The sequence below is a fragment of the Bicyclus anynana genome, chromosome 18 (genome assembly GCF_947172395.1).
Source record: "Bicyclus anynana chromosome 18, ilBicAnyn1.1, whole genome shotgun sequence".
Taxonomy (NCBI): Eukaryota; Metazoa; Arthropoda; class Insecta; order Lepidoptera; family Nymphalidae; genus Bicyclus; species Bicyclus anynana.
In genome coordinates, this window is record NC_069100.1 from 12,001,640 (window position 1) to 12,021,154 (window position 19,515).

Sequence of the window (19,515 nt, forward strand, 5' to 3'; positions counted from 1 at the left end):
CTCCCGTAGGAATACGAGAATAAAAATATATATCATACTGTATACCTCTTTAATCCGGCCCTCTCGCAAATTCCGTTATTAGTGGACGTCTACTACCTACGAACTACCTCCCTACCTCCCTGCCAAATTTCAACTTTGTACGTCAAACGGTTTTCGAGATGTCGTGATGAATGATTTTCCGCATTTATTGTATTAAGATAGCATTGAGGGATTAGTTAGTTTTCACATAACAGTTTAACAGTGAAAGAATTTTTCAAAACGGTTCAGAGCCAAAGACAAGTTAATGCAAGCAATAATTTTCGGCATTTGGAGAGAAAAAAAAACAATTTATATTGAGCATTAATAGCATTATTGTTCCAAGTATTGGTCTATCCAGTCCAAGAACGATTTCCGCGTAGGATTGCCACATTCTCGTCCGTCGCAGATGGGCGCGTCGCTGCGAGCTAGCGTGTTGGATACGATACCTTTGCCGTGATATGTGCGTCCGGCAAAATAATAATCTCGAGAAACGGCAAACTTTTGGCATTCCAGAGACTATGCTTTTGTCGTGCTATTTACCTGACACGTTTATGCCTTTACCCGGCAACATAATTTACCTACTCTTATCTCGAAAAACGGCAATTTTTTGGCATTTGGGGAAATAAATACTTTGACTGAGCTATAAAATTTTCTTTTTGACAGTTCTTGCCGTTGTACGGCAAAATAATTAACTCATAACTCGAAAAAAATAAAACAAATATTTCGGCATTTGCTGAGAAATAATTGGTACCAAGTATTGTCCAAGAACATCTTCGCGTCGGTGAACACCACGTACTCCTCCGGGTTGCCAATGGGCGCGTCGCTGCGAGCCAGCGTGTTGGACACGATGCCTTTGACGTGATATGTGCCCGACACGTACCTGCCGTTGTCCGGCAAAATAATTAATCTGGAGAAACGGCAACTTTTTGGCATTCCAGAGATTATGCCTTTGACAATACATGTGCCTGACACGTTCTTGCCGTTGTCTGATAAAATAATTTACTCGTGTATCGAAAAAACGGCAAAGTTTTGGCATTTGGAGAAAAAAAAAAACAAATTTACCGAGTATTTAGGTTTTATTGTTCCAAGTATTGGTCTATCCAGTCCAAAAACATCTCCACGTCGGTGAACACCACGTACTCTTCGGGGTCGCAGATAGGCGCGTCACTGCGAGCCAGCGTGTTGGACACGATGCCTTTGACGTGATATGTGCCTGACACGTTTTTGCCGTTGTCCGGCAAGTCATGTGGAATGAACACCTAAGGAAAGAAAGACGATTTTCTATACAAAATGAATTAACATTTCCAATAACTCTAGAATTATATTCTTGAACGAAAATTAATATTTTCGGTGTAAATAATATTTCTTTTATAAATAGTCTAGTTTGGAGATCAGCAAACGCTTCAGAGAGGCAACAGGCGACCCTCGGGCGGGCAGCTTTCTCGCGCAAAGAATTTCATTCGCAATTCAACGCGGGAATGCTGCCTGCGTGATGGGCACCCTACCAAGGGCGGCAAATTTTGATAAGTATTTTTAGGTATTAGTTTTAATTTTAATTTATTATAATTTTATAGTTGTAGTTATAATGATATTTCCTTATATTTTATTTTTATAATAAGTTTAGCCTATTTAAGTATTATCTTCATGAATATAACAATAAAAGTATAGTTTGTTGATTTACTTTGAATTGACTCGCCAATTGTTTTTGTTTTACGTATTTATAAAATGCAATGTTGTCGCTTTGCTTACATAAAGGCATGGATAGTCGGAGTTATTTAAAATACTTTGAATAAAAACAAAGTTTTTTTTATTGATAAAGAATAAGGAACTTAAAGTAACTTATTCTAAAAACACATAATGACCACGTGGAATGATGGCTAGAATACTGGCAGTATTTCCGCGCTGGACAGCCAGGCTGAAAAATCCTAAAAATCCTTTGCACAAAAAATTTGTCCTTCTGTCACCAGTCGAGGCAACTAGCCGGGGCGTAATAACGTTTTTAGTTGACAAATTATTCATGCAGACCTGTTCTTATAAGTCTCGACAAAACCATAAAGCAAATCGTACGAAACATCCTGTATATTGATGAAAGGGATCAACATCAACAGTTTCTTCCTGCCTTGCCATTAATTTCTATAAAGTTTTATGAGTATCATATATATTTTTCTTTCTTTTAAACCTATCTACGCACTTGATCGTTGTGATCAAATTGCTTGCGTTTATCGAGAAGTCAACAAAAGATTACAAATTAAGTTACTTAATTTCAACACTATTTCAGTTAGCAACAATCACTATTTCGAATCGTTAGGTGATCGCTGGTCTTTTTCAAAATACATTCTCAAATCAAGTTTCTATTATAAATAAGTAAATCAAAAAAATCAAATAAAACCCTACCTGGAAAGCACTGCCGCTGTCACCGTTGCAGGCTGATGTTCCTGGATTAAATCAAAAGTGAATAAAAAAAGGAATAATAAGCGATGCCTAGATTGCTCATATCTCAGACAAAATTTACGAACAACACGTCTGTCGATTTTTGAGGGAGACGAGCTTTAAATTAGGCATAATATAATACCTTGTACTAAACTAGAAGTTGTTGAATATTTTTTATACTATTCAACTACACCAAAAGCCATTTTTATGGAGTTCTTCATACGACGAACATGATTGCAACTATACATCGATTTGTTACCGGCCTCCGTGGCGCAGTTTACATGACGGAGGTCCTGGGTTTGATACCCGGCTGGGCCGATTAAGGGTTTCTTAACTGGTCCAGGTCTAGCTGATGGGAGACTTTGGCTGTGGTTAGTTACCACCCTACCGACAAAGACGTACCGCCAAGCGATTTAGCGTTCCGGTACGATGTCGTGTAGAAACCGAAAGGAGTATGAATTTCATCTTACTCTTAACAAGTTAGCCCGCTTCCATCTTAGATTACTTCATCACTTACCATCAGGTGAGAATGTAGTCAACGGCTAACTTGTAAAAAAAAAAATTAAGTGATCAAATTATCATCTGATTGATACGTTGGTCACGTGACCTATCGATAAGTCAAAGTCAAAGTCAGAATTAATTTATTCCAATTAGGCTTACTTAACAAGCACTTTTAAACGGCAAAAATAAAAGATACGAGGGTTCTGGAATGTCACTCCTATACACTATATAGTTTTCGAAAAGTTAGCGTTTCTAGAAAGAGAATGGATGTAACATGACAGAGCTCTGAGTCCATACCGTTATGGTAGCCAGCGCAGAAGCTGTTCTCATTCAATGCGTTGCCGTAGAAGAATCCGTTGCTCCGCATGCACGTGAGTTCTGACACCATGGGCATCGTCGCCTGCTGCAGCACGTTAGACAGGTTGTCCGAGCTGTCGAAACCCCAACCCACTATCTGTAATAGTAGCAGCAATTTGAATGTCCGGTGTAACACTCCCGCCACAGTAATTATTATAATCCTTTCCTAGCATAAACAGATGTCGTTTAATGTGTCTAAGCTCAAACTCAAAAGAGATTGAAGAGGCATATGACCTGTGTCCCTGTGAGCCATTTAAGAGAGAGATCATGAAGACTCACAGTTCCAGTCAGTAGATTAGTGTTCAGCTTGCTCTTGTCGTCAGGTCTCAGCAAGCAAGCTGGTATTATGAAGTCGTTGTACACCACTTCAGTGCGCAGCTTCAGCAGAGCTATGTCGTTGAAGAGATGCCGGTAGTTATAATGCTCGTGAACTATTACTTGCTGAACCTGCAAAATATATCAATTATTTATTTATCCTTTTTTACAGGTTAGTAAAATACAAAATATTTAAAAGATATTTAAAAAAAATTAACTCTCCCACTGCAAAGACATTTGAGTGCCCAAGCAAAAGGTGGTCAGGGCTCCAGAGTGAGGAACCTCCTACAACCGTCTCAAGGATCACTGCCTTCTATTCCATTCTTGATCTAGCAGTTAAGTTAACTAGCCCTAAGCCTACCCGCATTGGACCAGCGAGGTGGCTTCATAAGGAGTCCCCCTACTATAAGGAGGGTGGCCTGGTCCTGTGTGTCCTAGTGGGAGTTAAAATATGCTGATAGTGATTTGGTCATTGAGTTGGCGTTCCTCAGACGACCCGGATCGACGATTTAACGTATTTATGAGGCACACGGGTGAGACAACGCCAACTTCTAAGTTCTTCTAAGGCTGAGTATTTTTACCAAATATTTCTTGGAAGAAAGAAAACTTCAGGCCCAGGCCCAGGCCCACGGCCTGGATTTAAACTCGTGATCCGAAACCATGTAGATTAACAATCCGCTGAGGATCGTAGTGGGTTTAAGCTTCACATCCCCTATTCCCTCTCTTATACAGAGGAAGGCCTGATATTATAGTGGGTCGTTATAAAGCCTGATACCCAGGGTTCGAAAAGCCACATAGACCAACGAGCAACAAGATGTAAACATTCACTTACTTGTTTCTCCTCTGATTCTTTATCATCGCCATACAACGTGTACTTCCCAAGAACAACGCTGAAAAGCTCTGGCGGATACTTGGAACCTCTGTACGTCACGCAGTGCGCCGCTGCAACACGATTGGGGATGATGACTATAGTTTTGAATATATTATTTTTTTATCCGCGTGGTTCCCGTTCCCGTAGGAATACAGGGATATTACAAAGCCTATAGCCTTTCTCGATAAATGGGTTATCTAACACTGAAAGAATTTTTCAAATCGGACCAGTATAATTCCTGAGAATAGCACGGTCAACCAAACAAACAAACTCTTCAGTTTTATAATATTAGTATAGATTTGGGGTAAATAAGGACAATTTGTTCGCTAACCATTAGAAGACTCAAAGTCATTCAGCTGGCGATAGAGCGAGTTATGCTTGGAGTTTATCTGCGTGATCGAATCAGAGATGACGAGATTCGCAGATGAACCAAAATCACTGACATAGCTCAGCGAGTCGCAGAGCTAAAGTTGGGGTCCCAAGGTGCTGGAATGGTGACCACACACCGGAAAGCGCAGTGTTGATCGATCCCTGTAGTGAAACACACGTTAGCTGATTCAATACTGACTTTTATTGTACTACCTTCCAATATTAATAATAAAATACACCACATCTCTCTTCTTACAAAAACAAGCTTTTTACTTATCAGTCTAATATAACAAACGGTTAGTTACACAATAAAACAATGTATATAAAGTAGCACACAAGATTTAGGTGGTTAGTTTAATACATTACTATTCTTTTACAACAATTTTTTTTTTTTTTTTTTTTTTTTTTTTTTTTTTTAATTTATAAACTTAACTTATGTAATAAACACACATTTTCTTTCACAACTTTATGGAAGATTAATAAAAATCAATATGAGATAAAAGACTAAATCATCTTAGTTATTTTTTTTTTTTACAGATTTTTTTCACAGATTTTTGATTTTTTCTTTAGCTACCATTTTTGCTTTTCTTTTTGTCGTTTGATCGACATCTTTACCGGGTATGGGACTACCGCTAGTGATCTTTTGAGGTGAATGAAATTCAACATCATTGTTATCATCCTCATCATCTGTCACTGCGTCACCGTAAGTACTAGATGCCTGTGACGTGACATTGTCATTACTGGCCGGAGCCGTGCGAGCTATCAAGTGTCTCCTCGTTCGCCTGCACACTTTCCCGCGGTGGTCGCGCACGAGGTAGGAGCGCGGCTCCGGCGCGCGCGCAACTACCGAGACCGGCTTGCGACCGGTGCCGTCCGCAAGGATAACCTTCTCTCCGACTGCCAAATCCCTAAGCGGATTCGCGCGCTTATCGAAACGCCTTTTCATCTCCTCTTGTCGACTCAAAACTGATTTATGATTAGCAACGTTATTAACATTTTCCCGCAATAATTTCTGATTAATTGGTAATTTTGTATTAAGTCGTCGACCCATCAAAATCTGCGCCGGAGAGTCTATCCCATCTCTCGGCGTAGTTCTATAGTTAAGTAGACTAATATAAAAATCTTGTCCGGAATCGATACATTTTTTAAGTAGCTGCTTTACGGTTTGTACTGTGCGTTCACTTTTTCCGTTGGACTGCGGATAGTGGGGTGACGACGTCACGTGACGCACTTCCCACTCGCACATGAAGTTCTTAAACTCGCGTGAGCTATAAACAGTCGCTTTATCAGAGATGAGTTCCAAAGGAATGCCATGCCTAGAAAATTGCTCTTTTAAAAATTTTATAATTGACAAACTATTTAAATTTTTTATCGCTCCGACTTCTACGTAATTCGAAAAATAATCGACTAATATGATATAGTACTTTTTCTTATATTCAAAAATGTCAGAGCCTAATTTTTGCCATGGTATGTCCGGCACGTAATGTGGACGCAGCGGCGCGGGGCGCGGGCGGGGCGCGTGCTGCGCGCACGCCGCACAGCCCCGCACGGCCCGCTCCACGTCGCGCGACATGCCGGGCCAGAACATCACGTCTCGCGCGCGCCGCTTGCAGCGGTCTATACCTAAATGTCCCTCGTGCACTCTGTCCAACATTAACTTACGTAAGCTTTTCGGTATGTATAGAACATCGTCTTTAAAAATCAACCCGTCCGCGTACTGCAAAAGATTTCTATGTTGCCAAAATAGTTGAAGATTATCATTTATATTTTTCTTATGTTTCGGCCAACCGTTAATAATATATGAAATTAGGGATGTACTTTCGGCATCGCTCACAATATGCTTTTTTATGAGTTCTAATTTTTCATTACTAAAGTGTGCGTTTTCTACGAGAAAACACGTCTGCGATTCAACATCTGTGCTCAGCCGATCGGTCAACAACTCCGGCAACGCCGCCCTCGACAGCGTGTCGGCTATGTACATAAATTTGCCGGGCGTGTATACGACTTTCAAATCGTAGCCCTGTATGCGCATCATCATACGCTGTAAGCGACAAGGCACCGACGCCAACGGTTTGTTGCACAAAGCCTCTAAAGGTTTATGATCCGACTGCACGACTATACCTTGTCTGCCAAATAAATACTGGCGAAATCGTTCGACGGCAAACACGATCGCGAGCATCTCTTTTTCTATCTGCGCATAGCGCACCTGCGTGTCGGTGAGCGTGAGCGACGCGAACTCCACGGGCCGGCCCGCCTGCAGCAGCACGGCGCCGACCGCGTGCGCGCTCGCATCCACGGACACCACCACTGGCAACTCCAGCGAATATAAAGCCAGCACGGGAGCTGACGACAATTTCTTTTTTAAGTTTTCGATTGCTTCGGAGTGCTTAGGATACCATACCCACTCCGTATCCTTTTTTAATAAACCTCTTAACACCGCAACGGATTCTGAATAGTTCGGAATAAATTTTGATAAATAATTCACCATCCCGAGAAACCTTTCTAAAGCTTTCCTATCGCTCGGGTCAGGCATGCTTATTATAGCTTTGATTTTAGTATCATCAGGCTGCATTCCGTTACAATTAAATTTATGACCTAAAAACACTATTTCGCGAACACAAAACTTGCATTTATTATAATTATATTTTATACCGATTTCGTTTGATCGCTGCAATAAACGTTCAAGTCTCATATCGTGCTCTTCTCTCGTACGCCCCCAAACTATAATATCATCAATAAAGGAGTCGGTGCCGTCTAGATCTTCCAAATACTGTCTTATTTTCGCATGAAAAACTTCCGATGCACAGTTAATTCCAAACGGTAGACGTAGAAATTGGTACCGACCGTGCGATGGTGTTCCGAAGGTACAAAGGTCAGCACTCGCATCATCCAATTCGATCATCCAGAACGATGACGTCGCATCTAAAACGCTGAAATATTTCGCGTCGCGCAACTTGACAGCTACCTCGGTTACCGTCGGTAAACTATAATGCGCCCGACGAATAGCACGGTTCAAAGGTCGCGGATCTAAGCACAATCGAATGTCGCCGTTCTTTTTAGCAACTACAACTATGGCGTTCACCCAGTCGGTCGGGTGGGTCACTTTTCTTATGACACCCATGTTTTCCAATCTGCATAACTCTGAATATAATTTATCGCGAAGCCCGAGAGGAATCTTACGCGGCGGACATATGACCGGTTCAATATTGTCATTTATAGAAATAGTATAACGGCCAGGCAATTTTCCTAAACCATTAAATAGTTCTGGGTATCTACTTTTGTATTTATCGTACACACACACCGCGTTCACTCTGTTAATAAGGTGCAAAGCGATGCAACCTTTTAATCCAAGAATATTTTGACAATTAAAATCAGCCACAACGAATGTTAAATCATACAGCTTACTCTCGTGTGACAATGTCAAATCACCAGCACCTAATATCGGTATATCATTGCCCGTAAAAGATTGTACGCGTTTTATGAACGGTTTTAACATTTTTAAAGAAAATCCTAGCTTCAAAAAATCACTTTTTGCTATAACATTTAGCATAGAACCGGTGTCCAATTTAAATTGAATTCGCTTACCATTACATACAAAGGTTTCAAACCATTCCTTACACGAACTGTTCTCTGCAACCTCGCTTATAATATTAATGTAAAACACTTCTTCATCAGAGCTATCAACATTTACATCGAACACTTTACGACTTGAACACTTTTTTGACTTATGAAAATGGCCCACACGTTCACACACAAAACAGGTAGCACTTCGCGCTGGACACTCGACATCTCCCGCGCAGCGCGGGCTCCCGCACGCGGCGCAGCCGGCCGGCCTGGCGCCGTACCGCGCGCCGCGCCCGCGCAGCGCTCGCCTGCCGCCGCCTCGACCTCGCGAACCGCCACCTCGAACAGATTCCTTCCAAATCGCGTCCACGGACGATTCGGCAGTCGAACCCTCGATGAGCCGACCCTCTTCCTTGGACATCTCAGCGGCCTCACAAATCTGTACGGCTTTAGCCAAGGTCAAATCATCCGTGCGCAACAGCCGGTCACGTACCGTGGTATTAGATATGCCACAGACGATTCGATCTCGTATTAAACTATCTCTCAGCTGCATGAACTCACAATGTTGACTGAGTAGCCTCAGTGACGTCACGTACTGATCGATTGTTTCTGATGTGTCTTGGTTTCGCGTGAAAAACTTAAATCTCGCTAATGTTACATTCGGCTTCGTACCAAAATGTTCATCGAATTTTTTCAATAAGCACTCAATGTCGTCTTCTTTTTCGTCTTTGACATAATTAAACGTAGTGTACACATCGTACCCCGCCGGGCCTATGAGATTGATCAGCAAGCTAGCCTGAACGTCAGCAGGCTCCTTCGCCACTCCGGATGCTTTTAGAAACACGAGAAACAGTCTTCGCCACGTACGCCACGCGTCAGCTCGCGCGGCCGGGCCACCTTCTACTGTCAATTCTGCCGGAGGTCTTGCGTGTTCCATACTGGGATTCGTATATTTAATACTTTTAAAGATATTTTACACCTTTACACTATAACTTATTTGCCTTTTATATTAAATAAATCCCACCGCTGTCACCATGTAGTGAAACACACGTTAGCTGATTCAATACTGACTTTTATTGTACTACCTTCCAATATTAATAATAAAATACACCACAATCCCCCACTAGGTGGATCGAGGACATCAAACGGATTGCAGGGAGCCGCTGGATGCTGGCGGCTCGAGATTGTTGTGCTTGGAAGTTCATGCAAGAGGTCTATGTTTAACAGTGGACATGACGTGCCAGGGCCAGTCACCACGTTTGCTGGGAGTACCACTATCAGCTCAAATGCTCTCTGTGGCGACTGTCGTACTGATACTGTCTGGCTCTGCTATGTACGAGCTGGTGCGCATCGGCTGCAATGAGCTCATAGGAGAGATCATCCGGCTCGAAGGACCAAACTTTGTTGTAGCAGGGTAGCGCGAAAGACCAGGCCTCGATTGGAGACCAGGGCTGATGATGTGGGCAGACTTGTTCAGGGGAATTTATAGGAGCTGAGGTTTGCCGTTGGAAGGATGAAAGCTTGGACTCACCTGAGATGCCCGAAAGGGCGGCGATGCTCTGCAGTGAGCGGCGGTAGCGTCAGTGTTGGGGCGGAGGCGAGGAGAGTGAAAGATGCAAACTCCGATGTTTGCATCTTTCACTATCACAGAGCATAGGGGGGTCGAGTCGACTCCAGTCGTTGAGCTGATACTATTTAGAGGGGTTTTGGTACTTATTGCATGTACATGTGCAAGCGTGAGCTGTTGGCGGGCAGAGATTACAGAGCAAAGTAAAAAAGTGTCATGGCGGACTGTTCTAGCGGAAATCCGCCAGTGTTGCCGACGTAAAAAATACGTCACGGTTGCTAGCGTGAACAGATACCTTAGACTAGCTTAGATAGATTTAATGTACCTGTCAGCACGAGAACCTTGGATATGAGCGTCCCCCCGCAGATGTACTTCAAGTTCCGGCCATCCAAGCGGTAGAGCGCGGCGTGCCAGGGCCAATCGCCGGGTTTGCTGGGCGCACCATTCACAATCAACTCGGAGTGGTCTATGCTGCGACTGCCACACTGCCCCAATCTCTTGATTTCAGTCCGTGTTGCGTACTCGGCCAGATAGCCCTGGAAATATTTTATTGCTTAAAGGTAGAATTATATTTATCTGTCGTGTATTCCCATATATTTTTTAATTTTCGTAGTGTTTGTAGAAAGAGAATCGACGTGCCAGATGGCTACAGACTCTGCTGCTAAAACTGCACAGTTAAAACTGAAGGTCTATAAACGGGTCAAATGACGGGTCAAAAGACGCGTGCACATTTACCTACCTAACGTATTGTGATCGCGTCGTTTCATCATTATCATCATCATATGAGCCGATGGACGTCCACTGCAGGACATAGGCCTTTTGTAGGGACTTCCAAACATCACGATACTGAGCCACCTGCATCCAGCGAATCCCTGCGACTCGCTTGATGTCGTCAGTCCACCTGGTGGGGGGTCGGCCAACACTGCGCTTTGCGGGGTCGCCATTCCAGCACTTTGGGACCCCAACGTCCATCGGCTCTTCGCACTATGTGCCCCGCCCATTGCCACTTCAGCTTCGCAACTCGTTGAGCTATGTCGGTGACTTTGGTTCTTCTGCGGATCTCCTCATTTCTGATTCGATCACGCAGAGATACTCCTAACATAGCTCGTTCCATCGCCCGCTGTGTGACTCTGAGCCTTCTTGTGAGGCCCATAGTTAGCAACCAAGCGTCGCGTCGTTTGCCCACAGATAAAACAAAAAACTTACACTTCTTTCGTTATTGCATAGTTCCACATCGTCTACGGTACAGCTAGTCAAGTATGGTGTCACACCAGGCTCAGTTCCCTCGACGAGGAATCCGATACTCCCTTCAGGGGTGTAGGAGTATAGTTTGAAGGCGTACCCGCTTCCCAATGTCATTCTTGCATATTGATCCTAAAAGTTAAAAGAATAGTTTTTGGAATTTATTCCATAAGAATCGATTTTTCATATATAGCCCCCGGTATGAACAAATATGGGCAGTAAAATTCGATGAACGAATGACAGCGTTACGTTTTTGTGGGCAACTTATTCTGCGCACCTTTCACCGTGCGCTGCCGTTAACAGCGTCGGCGGGCGTGCACGCCGCAGCCTGCTGCACCTCGGTTGCGCACCTTTCACTTTTCCGGCGCAAGTATTGTGACGTACATAGTGTATGCTGCGGGGCAACATACGCCTATTTAGACAGTCGATATGAAAGAGTAAACTCATTCGTGCGTCGGAGCTGACGCACACTTTCTTTTTTCAGCTGTAACGCGTTACGTTACCAAGCGATTTCCCTCCCATAAGAAGTTGTCACTTCAAAAATCTTCCGAAGTTCCGTACAAAAGGATTTATCAAGATTTTGTTTGACGGGTATCGGGACGGGTCTCGTATTACATTCAACACTGTATCCTTAGGTACAGTGTTAAACGTAATACGAGTACATTGAACTACCGAGACGTGATTAGTTGATGTGACCTCTGCCTACGTTTCGGAAGGCGTAGGTTCGAATCCGGTCCGAGACATGCACCTCTAACTTTTCAGCTATGTGCATTTTAAGTAAATAAATATCACATGTCTCAAACGGTGAAGGAAAAACATCGAAAATTCTCAGGTATGCAGAGAAACCTGCATTTACTTAATTCTCTAAGTGTATGAAGTCTGCCAATCCGAAATTTCCCTAGTATGGTGGACTAAGGCTTAACCTCTCTCATTCTGAAAGGAGACTTGTAGTCAACAGTGAGCCAAATATGGATTCTTAATGAAAACTACCACCTAGTGTGATACCACACAGAATAAAAGCTACTTACTGTATGGATAGTCAACGTTATGTTCACCATAGAATCGAAAGCTACCCTCATAACACTCTGTGCCGACAAGGTTTTCTTCACGTAAACGTAGTATTTATTATTATGCTTCTGCTCATGTCCTGCCTCAAACAGTACCAATATCTCTCGTGTGTCGGCGCATGGGTACGCACTCAATAGCGGTCCTACAATTAGCTGCTGTAGAGAAAAAAAATTGATAACTGCTGTAGAGAAAACAAAAATATCTAAAATCCTCTTTTCAAGCTCTTTCGTTTGATGTGTCACATGATGCAATTTATAAAAAACCGTTTTTCATTTTCATCTTGCATCCCAAAAGTGACCTTCATATTCAAAAATTTCAGAGTTTTCGGGAAAACTTCAAGTGAAAAGCTATTTTTGTATGTTTTCAAAATTTTAGATACCTACAGTAGTTTCGGGGAAAAATGGAAAGGTAATATTTATCTAAGTATCTGTTTAAATAACTTGTAAGCTTATTTTAAAATTCCAACAAAAATATTTTATCACACGATATAGTTTGCAAAAGTTTTATTTTCAACTTTCCATCATCATCACTCGTCAAAAAAAATTAAATATAGTACATTTTGAAACAGTTTTTAAAATACGTTTGCATTTTTTAATAGAGTTAGGAGACTTAGTATTATTTAAGCTCATGGAGAGTCACAATAACGACCCTCACAGAAAAATAGTAGGTTTTAGAAGTTGCATTAAATTATTTTATAGAAAGTATATATATAAGATATACTCCTTATATACTCAGTTCAGTTATTAAACCATAAACCATCGATCGTAGATCGTTAGATGGGCCTCAAAGCGTCGCGGAATTGTCATTGGTTTCGCACATTGAGTACGTCATCACTCGCAACACATTTTTCTTTATTCATGTTGTGGCTTGTGTTTTTAAACTTCCAAAATGAACACGAAAGCATTATTAAGGGATTAAAATAAAAAAAAACAGTAAATATTTTTTTAAGTCTACGTCCACTCACAGCATGCGCTTGTTACGTACTAAGATAAGATGTGCATGCACGTCTTTTGGTTATGATATAAAATTGTGCGTTCTTTAATATGGAGGGGCCCATCTAACGTTTTATATCGATGCCATAAATCATATTATAATGGATTAGGTTTGATTACAACAATGCCGGAAAACAATGACTTTCTAGCTACCTACTTATTCCTTGTTTGAACTGCGAATTTTAGTATTGTTATAATCGATGGCTATTATTTTGTTTTTTTGTTAAGTTACTATTATTATAGAAGAATTATAATACAAATATATAAATTTATACCGTATGTTCATCTTCACACAGCACTCCTACCATCAGTATTGAAAGAAACAAGATTTCTTTCATTTTTAGAAGCTGTCCCAAAACACCTAATTCTCTTGTGCTTGGTATTTCTGTAGAATCTAGAAAAATAACACACAAATAAGTAAGTACAAACACGCTGCAAACAGATGGAAATTGCCAAATATTCATTCACCATCATCATCGTCGCCTATAAACTCAAGAAGAAAAAAATAATGGGTCCGATTTCCAGCTTGAGTAAAAGGATTAGATATTATTTAAATTAGGTAAGGTAGGTCTGACGATAGGCATCGGTCTTGGCTAGCAGCGGCGAAGCGTTCATGCAAGCCGATTCCCGCCTGGTTACCTTAAAATCCATGCATATTCATTGTTGTACTGTATCTAGATGTGTGAGAAACCGGAGTTAGTACCCAAGTTATTTATGCAATTGCTTTAGGGCATAAATACACGCGTTTTAAATTGACGTGATACATATATTTTTTTAATTTATTCTTTGTAGTTCACATACTAGGGGGGGAGGGGCACAGGGGGAACTAACGGCGTCAAGTAAGAGCCGGCCATCCATACGGCGAACGGAGCAGTCGCTCCAAGCGCCAAATCCTAGAGAGCGCCTAAATGATAATCCTAGTCAACCGTAGACGGTACTGCGCCTGATTTTCAATTGGTCACCCCAGAGTATGGTCAAGATCTTCGCGTTCCATTCTTACTTTACACTCATAATTTGGTATAGGTATCTCCATATTATTAGATGCAAACAGGAGAGGCGCCATAATTGGATCTCGCTCCATTTAAAAATTTACTTCGGGCCGGCGCTGACCACTCCACCGGCAAAGACGTACCACCAAGCGATTTAGCCATGCATTAAGATTCTTCGTAGAAATCGGCAAAGGTATGGTTAAAACAAACTTTTACCTCTTCCAAGGAAGTGGCAGAACTCACTGTACAACTTGGCTAACTTGTTGTGAAAAAAAATAAGTTAGGTACCTATTATGTTGTTACTTACGTTTTGTTTGTGATTTGGTACTCCGACTGAACATATTGACACTATGTTTTCCATTATAAATAAATTAACTTGTATTTGGTATTGACGATACGACATTTGTAAATAACTGTAACAGTCGTGTCGATCTTGACAGGCCCGGTATCTAATTTTGTCGTAGATATATCAAACTGCAGTGCAAACCTGCGGTACGAGTAAATGGAGGAAATCCGTTCATAGTTCAGCTCAGAGTCTTTTTGTAGTGCTAATAGTAGTACTAAAAAATTTGCAATCCACTCTATTTACTAAGATACGACCGGTCGTATCCTTAGCTGCTTTTGTGCGTGACTATCGCGTCCCAGACATGACGTCCGGACGTATGCTCTCTCCCAATCGATTTACAATTTAAGAAGGAAGCCTGAAATTGGTGCCAGTGACTAAAAAGTTGCGGAGTAAAATGTTAGCTTGGTTTGAAACAATAATGCTAATGTCAAGAGGTTAACATAGTACATTAAGCACGCCAATAAATTCGTAAAATGAAAATTTGAAAAATATGTTTTAGGGTACTCGTCTGAAAGCCAAAGGCTAAGGGCCAAGGCTTCGGTTTTCGGACGGACTCGTACGCTGCACTTCAGATTTTATTATTATTAAACTCTATTCTAAATACTGTGTGAGGCCCGACATGCATTTGGCTAGTTTCATAGCTGGGCACCGTTAATCAAATAGTTAACTTCGTTAATCGATAATCGTTAATCCGCTACAAAAATAGTTAGCTTCGTTAAACGTTAAAGCGTTACATTCCGGTAGAATTAACGCAAGTTAACGTTAATCCGTTAATATGACTGGTTAATATTGCATTGTATGAGATCTCCATTGGAAAAATAAGGGTAAGCACTGGGAAAAAGTGTCATAAATTGTTTTTAGTTGATTTTATCTATAATTTTAACATAGATATAGTAATTTGTTGATTTCATGAAAAAACATGATTTCTTACTTGTCTAAACCTATTAATCGCGTCACGCGGTAAATAGTAGGCATTGGATTAACGATTAACGGGCTTCTGCATATTAACGGAAGTTAACGGGTCCGTTAACATTTTTAAAAGTTAGCTTAAAAGTTAATCCGTTAAGCAAAATGTTAACTTCGTTAATTAACGATTAACGGATTAACGAGTTAATGCCCAGCTATGGTTAGTTTATAATCGTGTCGGTCAGTGTAAAGATGACGCCAAACTCCGATAGGCATGGGTTTTGTACGTGGTTGTGGGTAAACAAGGAAGATAAACCAATGGTGCCTGATACAGACACCACGTAGGCCCATTGTGAAGAACCCATGCTAGTCCATACTAATAATATAAATGCAACAGTAAGTCTGTTACCTTTTCACGGCTAAACATTTGGACGACAACAATTTGGATGAAAGGAAATGAAAATGGTCCCATACAACCGCAGACCGTATAAAATAGACCGTAGACGTAATAAATAATATGACACGTGATAGTCCAGTGGATATGAATCTGGACTATTACGTCTTATATTATTTAGGTACTAGCCGACGCCCGCGACTTCGTCCGCGTGAAACTCGATGTAAACTTTAAACTACCCCTACCCTACCCCTACCCTACCCCTACCCTACCTCTTCCCTACCCCTATCCTACCCCTACACTACCCGTACCCTACCGCTACTCTACTCCTACCCTACCCCTACCCTACGCTACCCCTAGCCTACCACGAACGTTTCATAAATATACCTTACGCACCCCCGCCTTGGTGAGGCCCACTTTGCAACGGGCCGTACAGCAGAAATCGTAATATTTTAATTTCGCCATAACTTCAAAACCAAAAATCCAATTTTAATCATTCATGGACCAAATATTATCTAAATAAACTGTACCTAGTGATGAAATAATTTATTTTGGTAAGAATTAATAGCATGATTAAAATAAATGCGTTTAAATGTAGTCTAAAAAAAATTAAGATTTTAAATAAGAAAATGGTTGTTGTGCCTTACTCTTATAGATTGGTATAGTGTGTCGCGGACTTTTTTGTAGATATTTATAAGATCTACAATTAATTAGAACATTTTATGGTTCTATCTTTTATAGTTTAGGCAGCGCACGCAAAGTAAGTAACTTTTCTGGTTGATTTTTACACCTTGTGTCCGAATAACCCAAATATCTTTCGGCACCCTATTTTTTTCAAAAATATAATTTAGCCTATGTTACTTGTGGATAATGTAGCTTTCGAATGGTGAAAGAATTTTTAAAATCGGTCCAGTAGTTTTTGAGCCTATTCATTACAATCAAACAAACAAACAAACATACAAACAAAGTTTTCCTCTTTATAATATTAAGTATAGATATAAGATAGTTAACATACCTCAAGTTCGGACCTTTGTGTGATCGAATCAGAAATGAGGATGATGCAAAAGAACGAAGGCAATAGTTCATAGAGTCGGTGATAGTTGAGTTCCTAAAGAATGAAAACCCCGAAGAGTTGGTGGTCCCTCACTATATGGACTGAGGATATCAAGCGGGTGTTTAAGGCATCTTGCTGGAAAATTGAAAATTGTTGTATTTGGAAGTCAGGAGGTCCTATGTCCAGCAGTGGACGTCCATCGGCTGATAATGATGATTATAGTATTTATGTTAACAATATTAACAATAGGATTATACCTAAAACCTATTTTCCTGTTTAATTGTCCCAATTGTATGGTTAGCAGTATTAGAGTAATATGTACCATAAATACATTTATTATTAGAATACAATGTGTGTTACATATTGTTTATGGATAACAACGCAAATACCTACCGCATACACATATAATACATACATCCAATAGTGCTGAGTTAAAACATTATTTTAAAAATTGCAACACATTATATCCAAATTATTAAACTGTGGACTACTCTCGCTTATATCATATTTATATTGTATATTCTAAATCTTAATAACACACACAATTTAATATATTATATTATAATATCTATTCAAATGACGTTTATTACATAAGTTTAATTTAAAACTTATATAATATATTAAATTATAGATATTACATAAGTTTTAATTATGTGCCTATGTTATTAAGATTTAGAATATAAAATATAATTATGATATGGGCGAAAGTAGCCCACAAAACGTTAAGTAAGGTAACATTAAATATTGGCCCAATCCCTGTGAGTTGAACCCAGTGGATAAGACCTCTGCCTCCGATTCCGGAGGGTGTGGTTTCGAATCCGGTCCGGAGCATGCACCTTTAACTTTTCAGTTGTGTGCATTTCAAGAAATTAAATATCACGTGTCTCAAACAACGAAGGAAAAACATCGTGATGAAACCTGCATATCAGAGAATTTTCTTAATTCTCTGCGTGTGTGAAGTCTGCCAATCCGCATTGGGCCTGCGTAGTGGCCTAACCAGTCTGATTCTGAGAGAAGACTCGAGCTCAGCAGTGAGCCGAATTTGGGTTGATAGCCCAGTGGATACGACCTAGGTTTGAATCCGGTCCGGGGCATGCACCTCCAACTTTTTTCTGAGCATTTAAAAAATAATAATCACCATCACGTGTTACAAACGGTGAAGGAAAATCATCTGCATACCATATACATGTATGAAGTCTGCCAATCCGCATTGGGCCAGCGTGGTAGACTAACCCCTAACCCCCCCTCATTCCGAGAGGTAATCGAGCTCAGCGGTGAGCCGAATATGGGTTGATAATGATGATGATGAATAACATTGGGCCAGCGTGGTAGACTAACCCCTAACCCCCCTCATTCCGAGAGGTAATCGAGCTCAGCAGTGAGCCGAATATGGGTTGATAATGATGATGATGAATAACATTAGGCCAGCGTGGTAGACTAACCCCTAACCCCCCTCATTCCGAGAGGTAATCGAGCTCAGCAGTGAGCCGAATATGGGTTGATAATGATGATGATGAATAACATTAGGCCAGCGTGGTAGACTAACCCCTAACCCCCCTCATTCCGAGAGGTAATCGAGCTCAGCAGTGAGCCGAATATGGGTTGATAATGATGATGATGAATAACATTAGGCCAGCGTGGTAGACTAACCCCTAACCCCCCTCATTCCGAGAGGTAATCGAGCTCAGCAGTGAGCCGAATATGGGTTGATAATGATGATGATGAACTAACATTGTAATATTATAACGAGCTCAATAGTTCAACGGTAAGAGCGGTTGAACTCATCACCGAGGGGTGGTGGTTCGATCCCCGCCCTGTTGGTCTATTGACGTATCCACTCCTAGCACAGTCTTTCCCGACTAGTTGGAGGGAAATGGGAATATTGGCTGCATCATCACTTACCATCAGGTGAGATTGTAGTCAAGGGCTAACTTGTAAAGAATAAAAAAAAAAAAAAAAAAAAAAAAAAAAAAAAAAAAAAAAAAAAACTGGCAAATATTCTTTAAGAAAAATAAAAAACTTTAATACACAAACTACAGACATTAAATTAACCAAAATAACAACTTTTATGTCAGACATTCTTTCAATCGTAACTCAAAAGTTTGGTGTTACAATATGTGATCATGGAGAATTATTTACTTGTTTATTTTTATTTCAAAATACAAATCAAATTTTTTGTTTTGCCTATTTTGTAATACACAAATTAAATCTTTTCATTTAATAAACCATTCGGTAACCTACTCATCTATGTAAGCCCAATTATGTGTTATTCTATACTAATACCACAGAAAACATATTTATTTTCACCTCTTTAACTCAAAAATAATGTGTTTGCTCTACGGAACCAGTGAAGAAAAGTCGTGTTTGCTCAGTGAAATAAAAATATTCGACTTCTTTCGTTTTTGTCCATAGATATGCGCTATTTTCATTTCAAAGTCAAGTTGTTTGAAGAAGGCACAACGCAGGTTTTATTAAAAAATTTTAATAAAAAAATACAACCGTACAAAACCTAAAAACGTACCCACTAAACTA

The 19,515-nt window shown here is 40.6% G+C and overlaps 2 protein-coding genes across 2 annotated transcripts in view; one reads left to right on the forward strand and one right to left on the reverse strand.

Moving 5' to 3' along the window:
* LOC112055769 (diacylglycerol kinase 1) overlaps positions 1 to 19,515 on the forward strand; it is a 123,734-nt gene that overhangs the window by 33,303 nt on the left and 70,916 nt on the right. The window lies entirely within an intron of this gene.
* Positions 1,076 to 14,609, reverse strand: LOC112055770 (chymotrypsin-C). Its single transcript, XM_052886824.1, has 10 exons — positions 14,591 to 14,609; positions 13,570 to 13,688; positions 12,263 to 12,457; positions 11,199 to 11,366; positions 10,318 to 10,528; positions 4,454 to 4,563; positions 3,586 to 3,753; positions 3,247 to 3,403; positions 2,413 to 2,453; positions 1,076 to 1,277 (listed from the first exon to the last, which is right to left on the reverse strand). The coding sequence occupies exons 2-10, from the start codon at positions 13,630 to 13,632 to the stop codon at positions 1,095 to 1,097; spliced, it is 1,296 nt and encodes a 431-aa protein (XP_052742784.1). The 5' UTR covers positions 13,633 to 13,688; positions 14,591 to 14,609; the 3' UTR covers positions 1,076 to 1,094.

Excerpts from the sequence above, each read along its gene's own strand:
- LOC112055770 (XM_052886824.1), bottom strand. The coding sequence starts at position 13,632 with ATGAAAGAAATCTTGTTTCTTTCAATACTGATGGTAGGAGTGCTGTGT. Across the intron at positions 4,564-10,317 it reads CAAGGTTCTCGTGCTGACAG|CGGCGCACTGCGTGACGTAC; the intron begins GTACATTAAATC and ends ATCGTGTTGCAG. Across the intron at positions 3,754-4,453 it reads AAGAATCAGAGGAGAAACAA|GTTCAGCAAGTAATAGTTCA; the intron begins GTAAGTGAATGT and ends TATATTTTGCAG.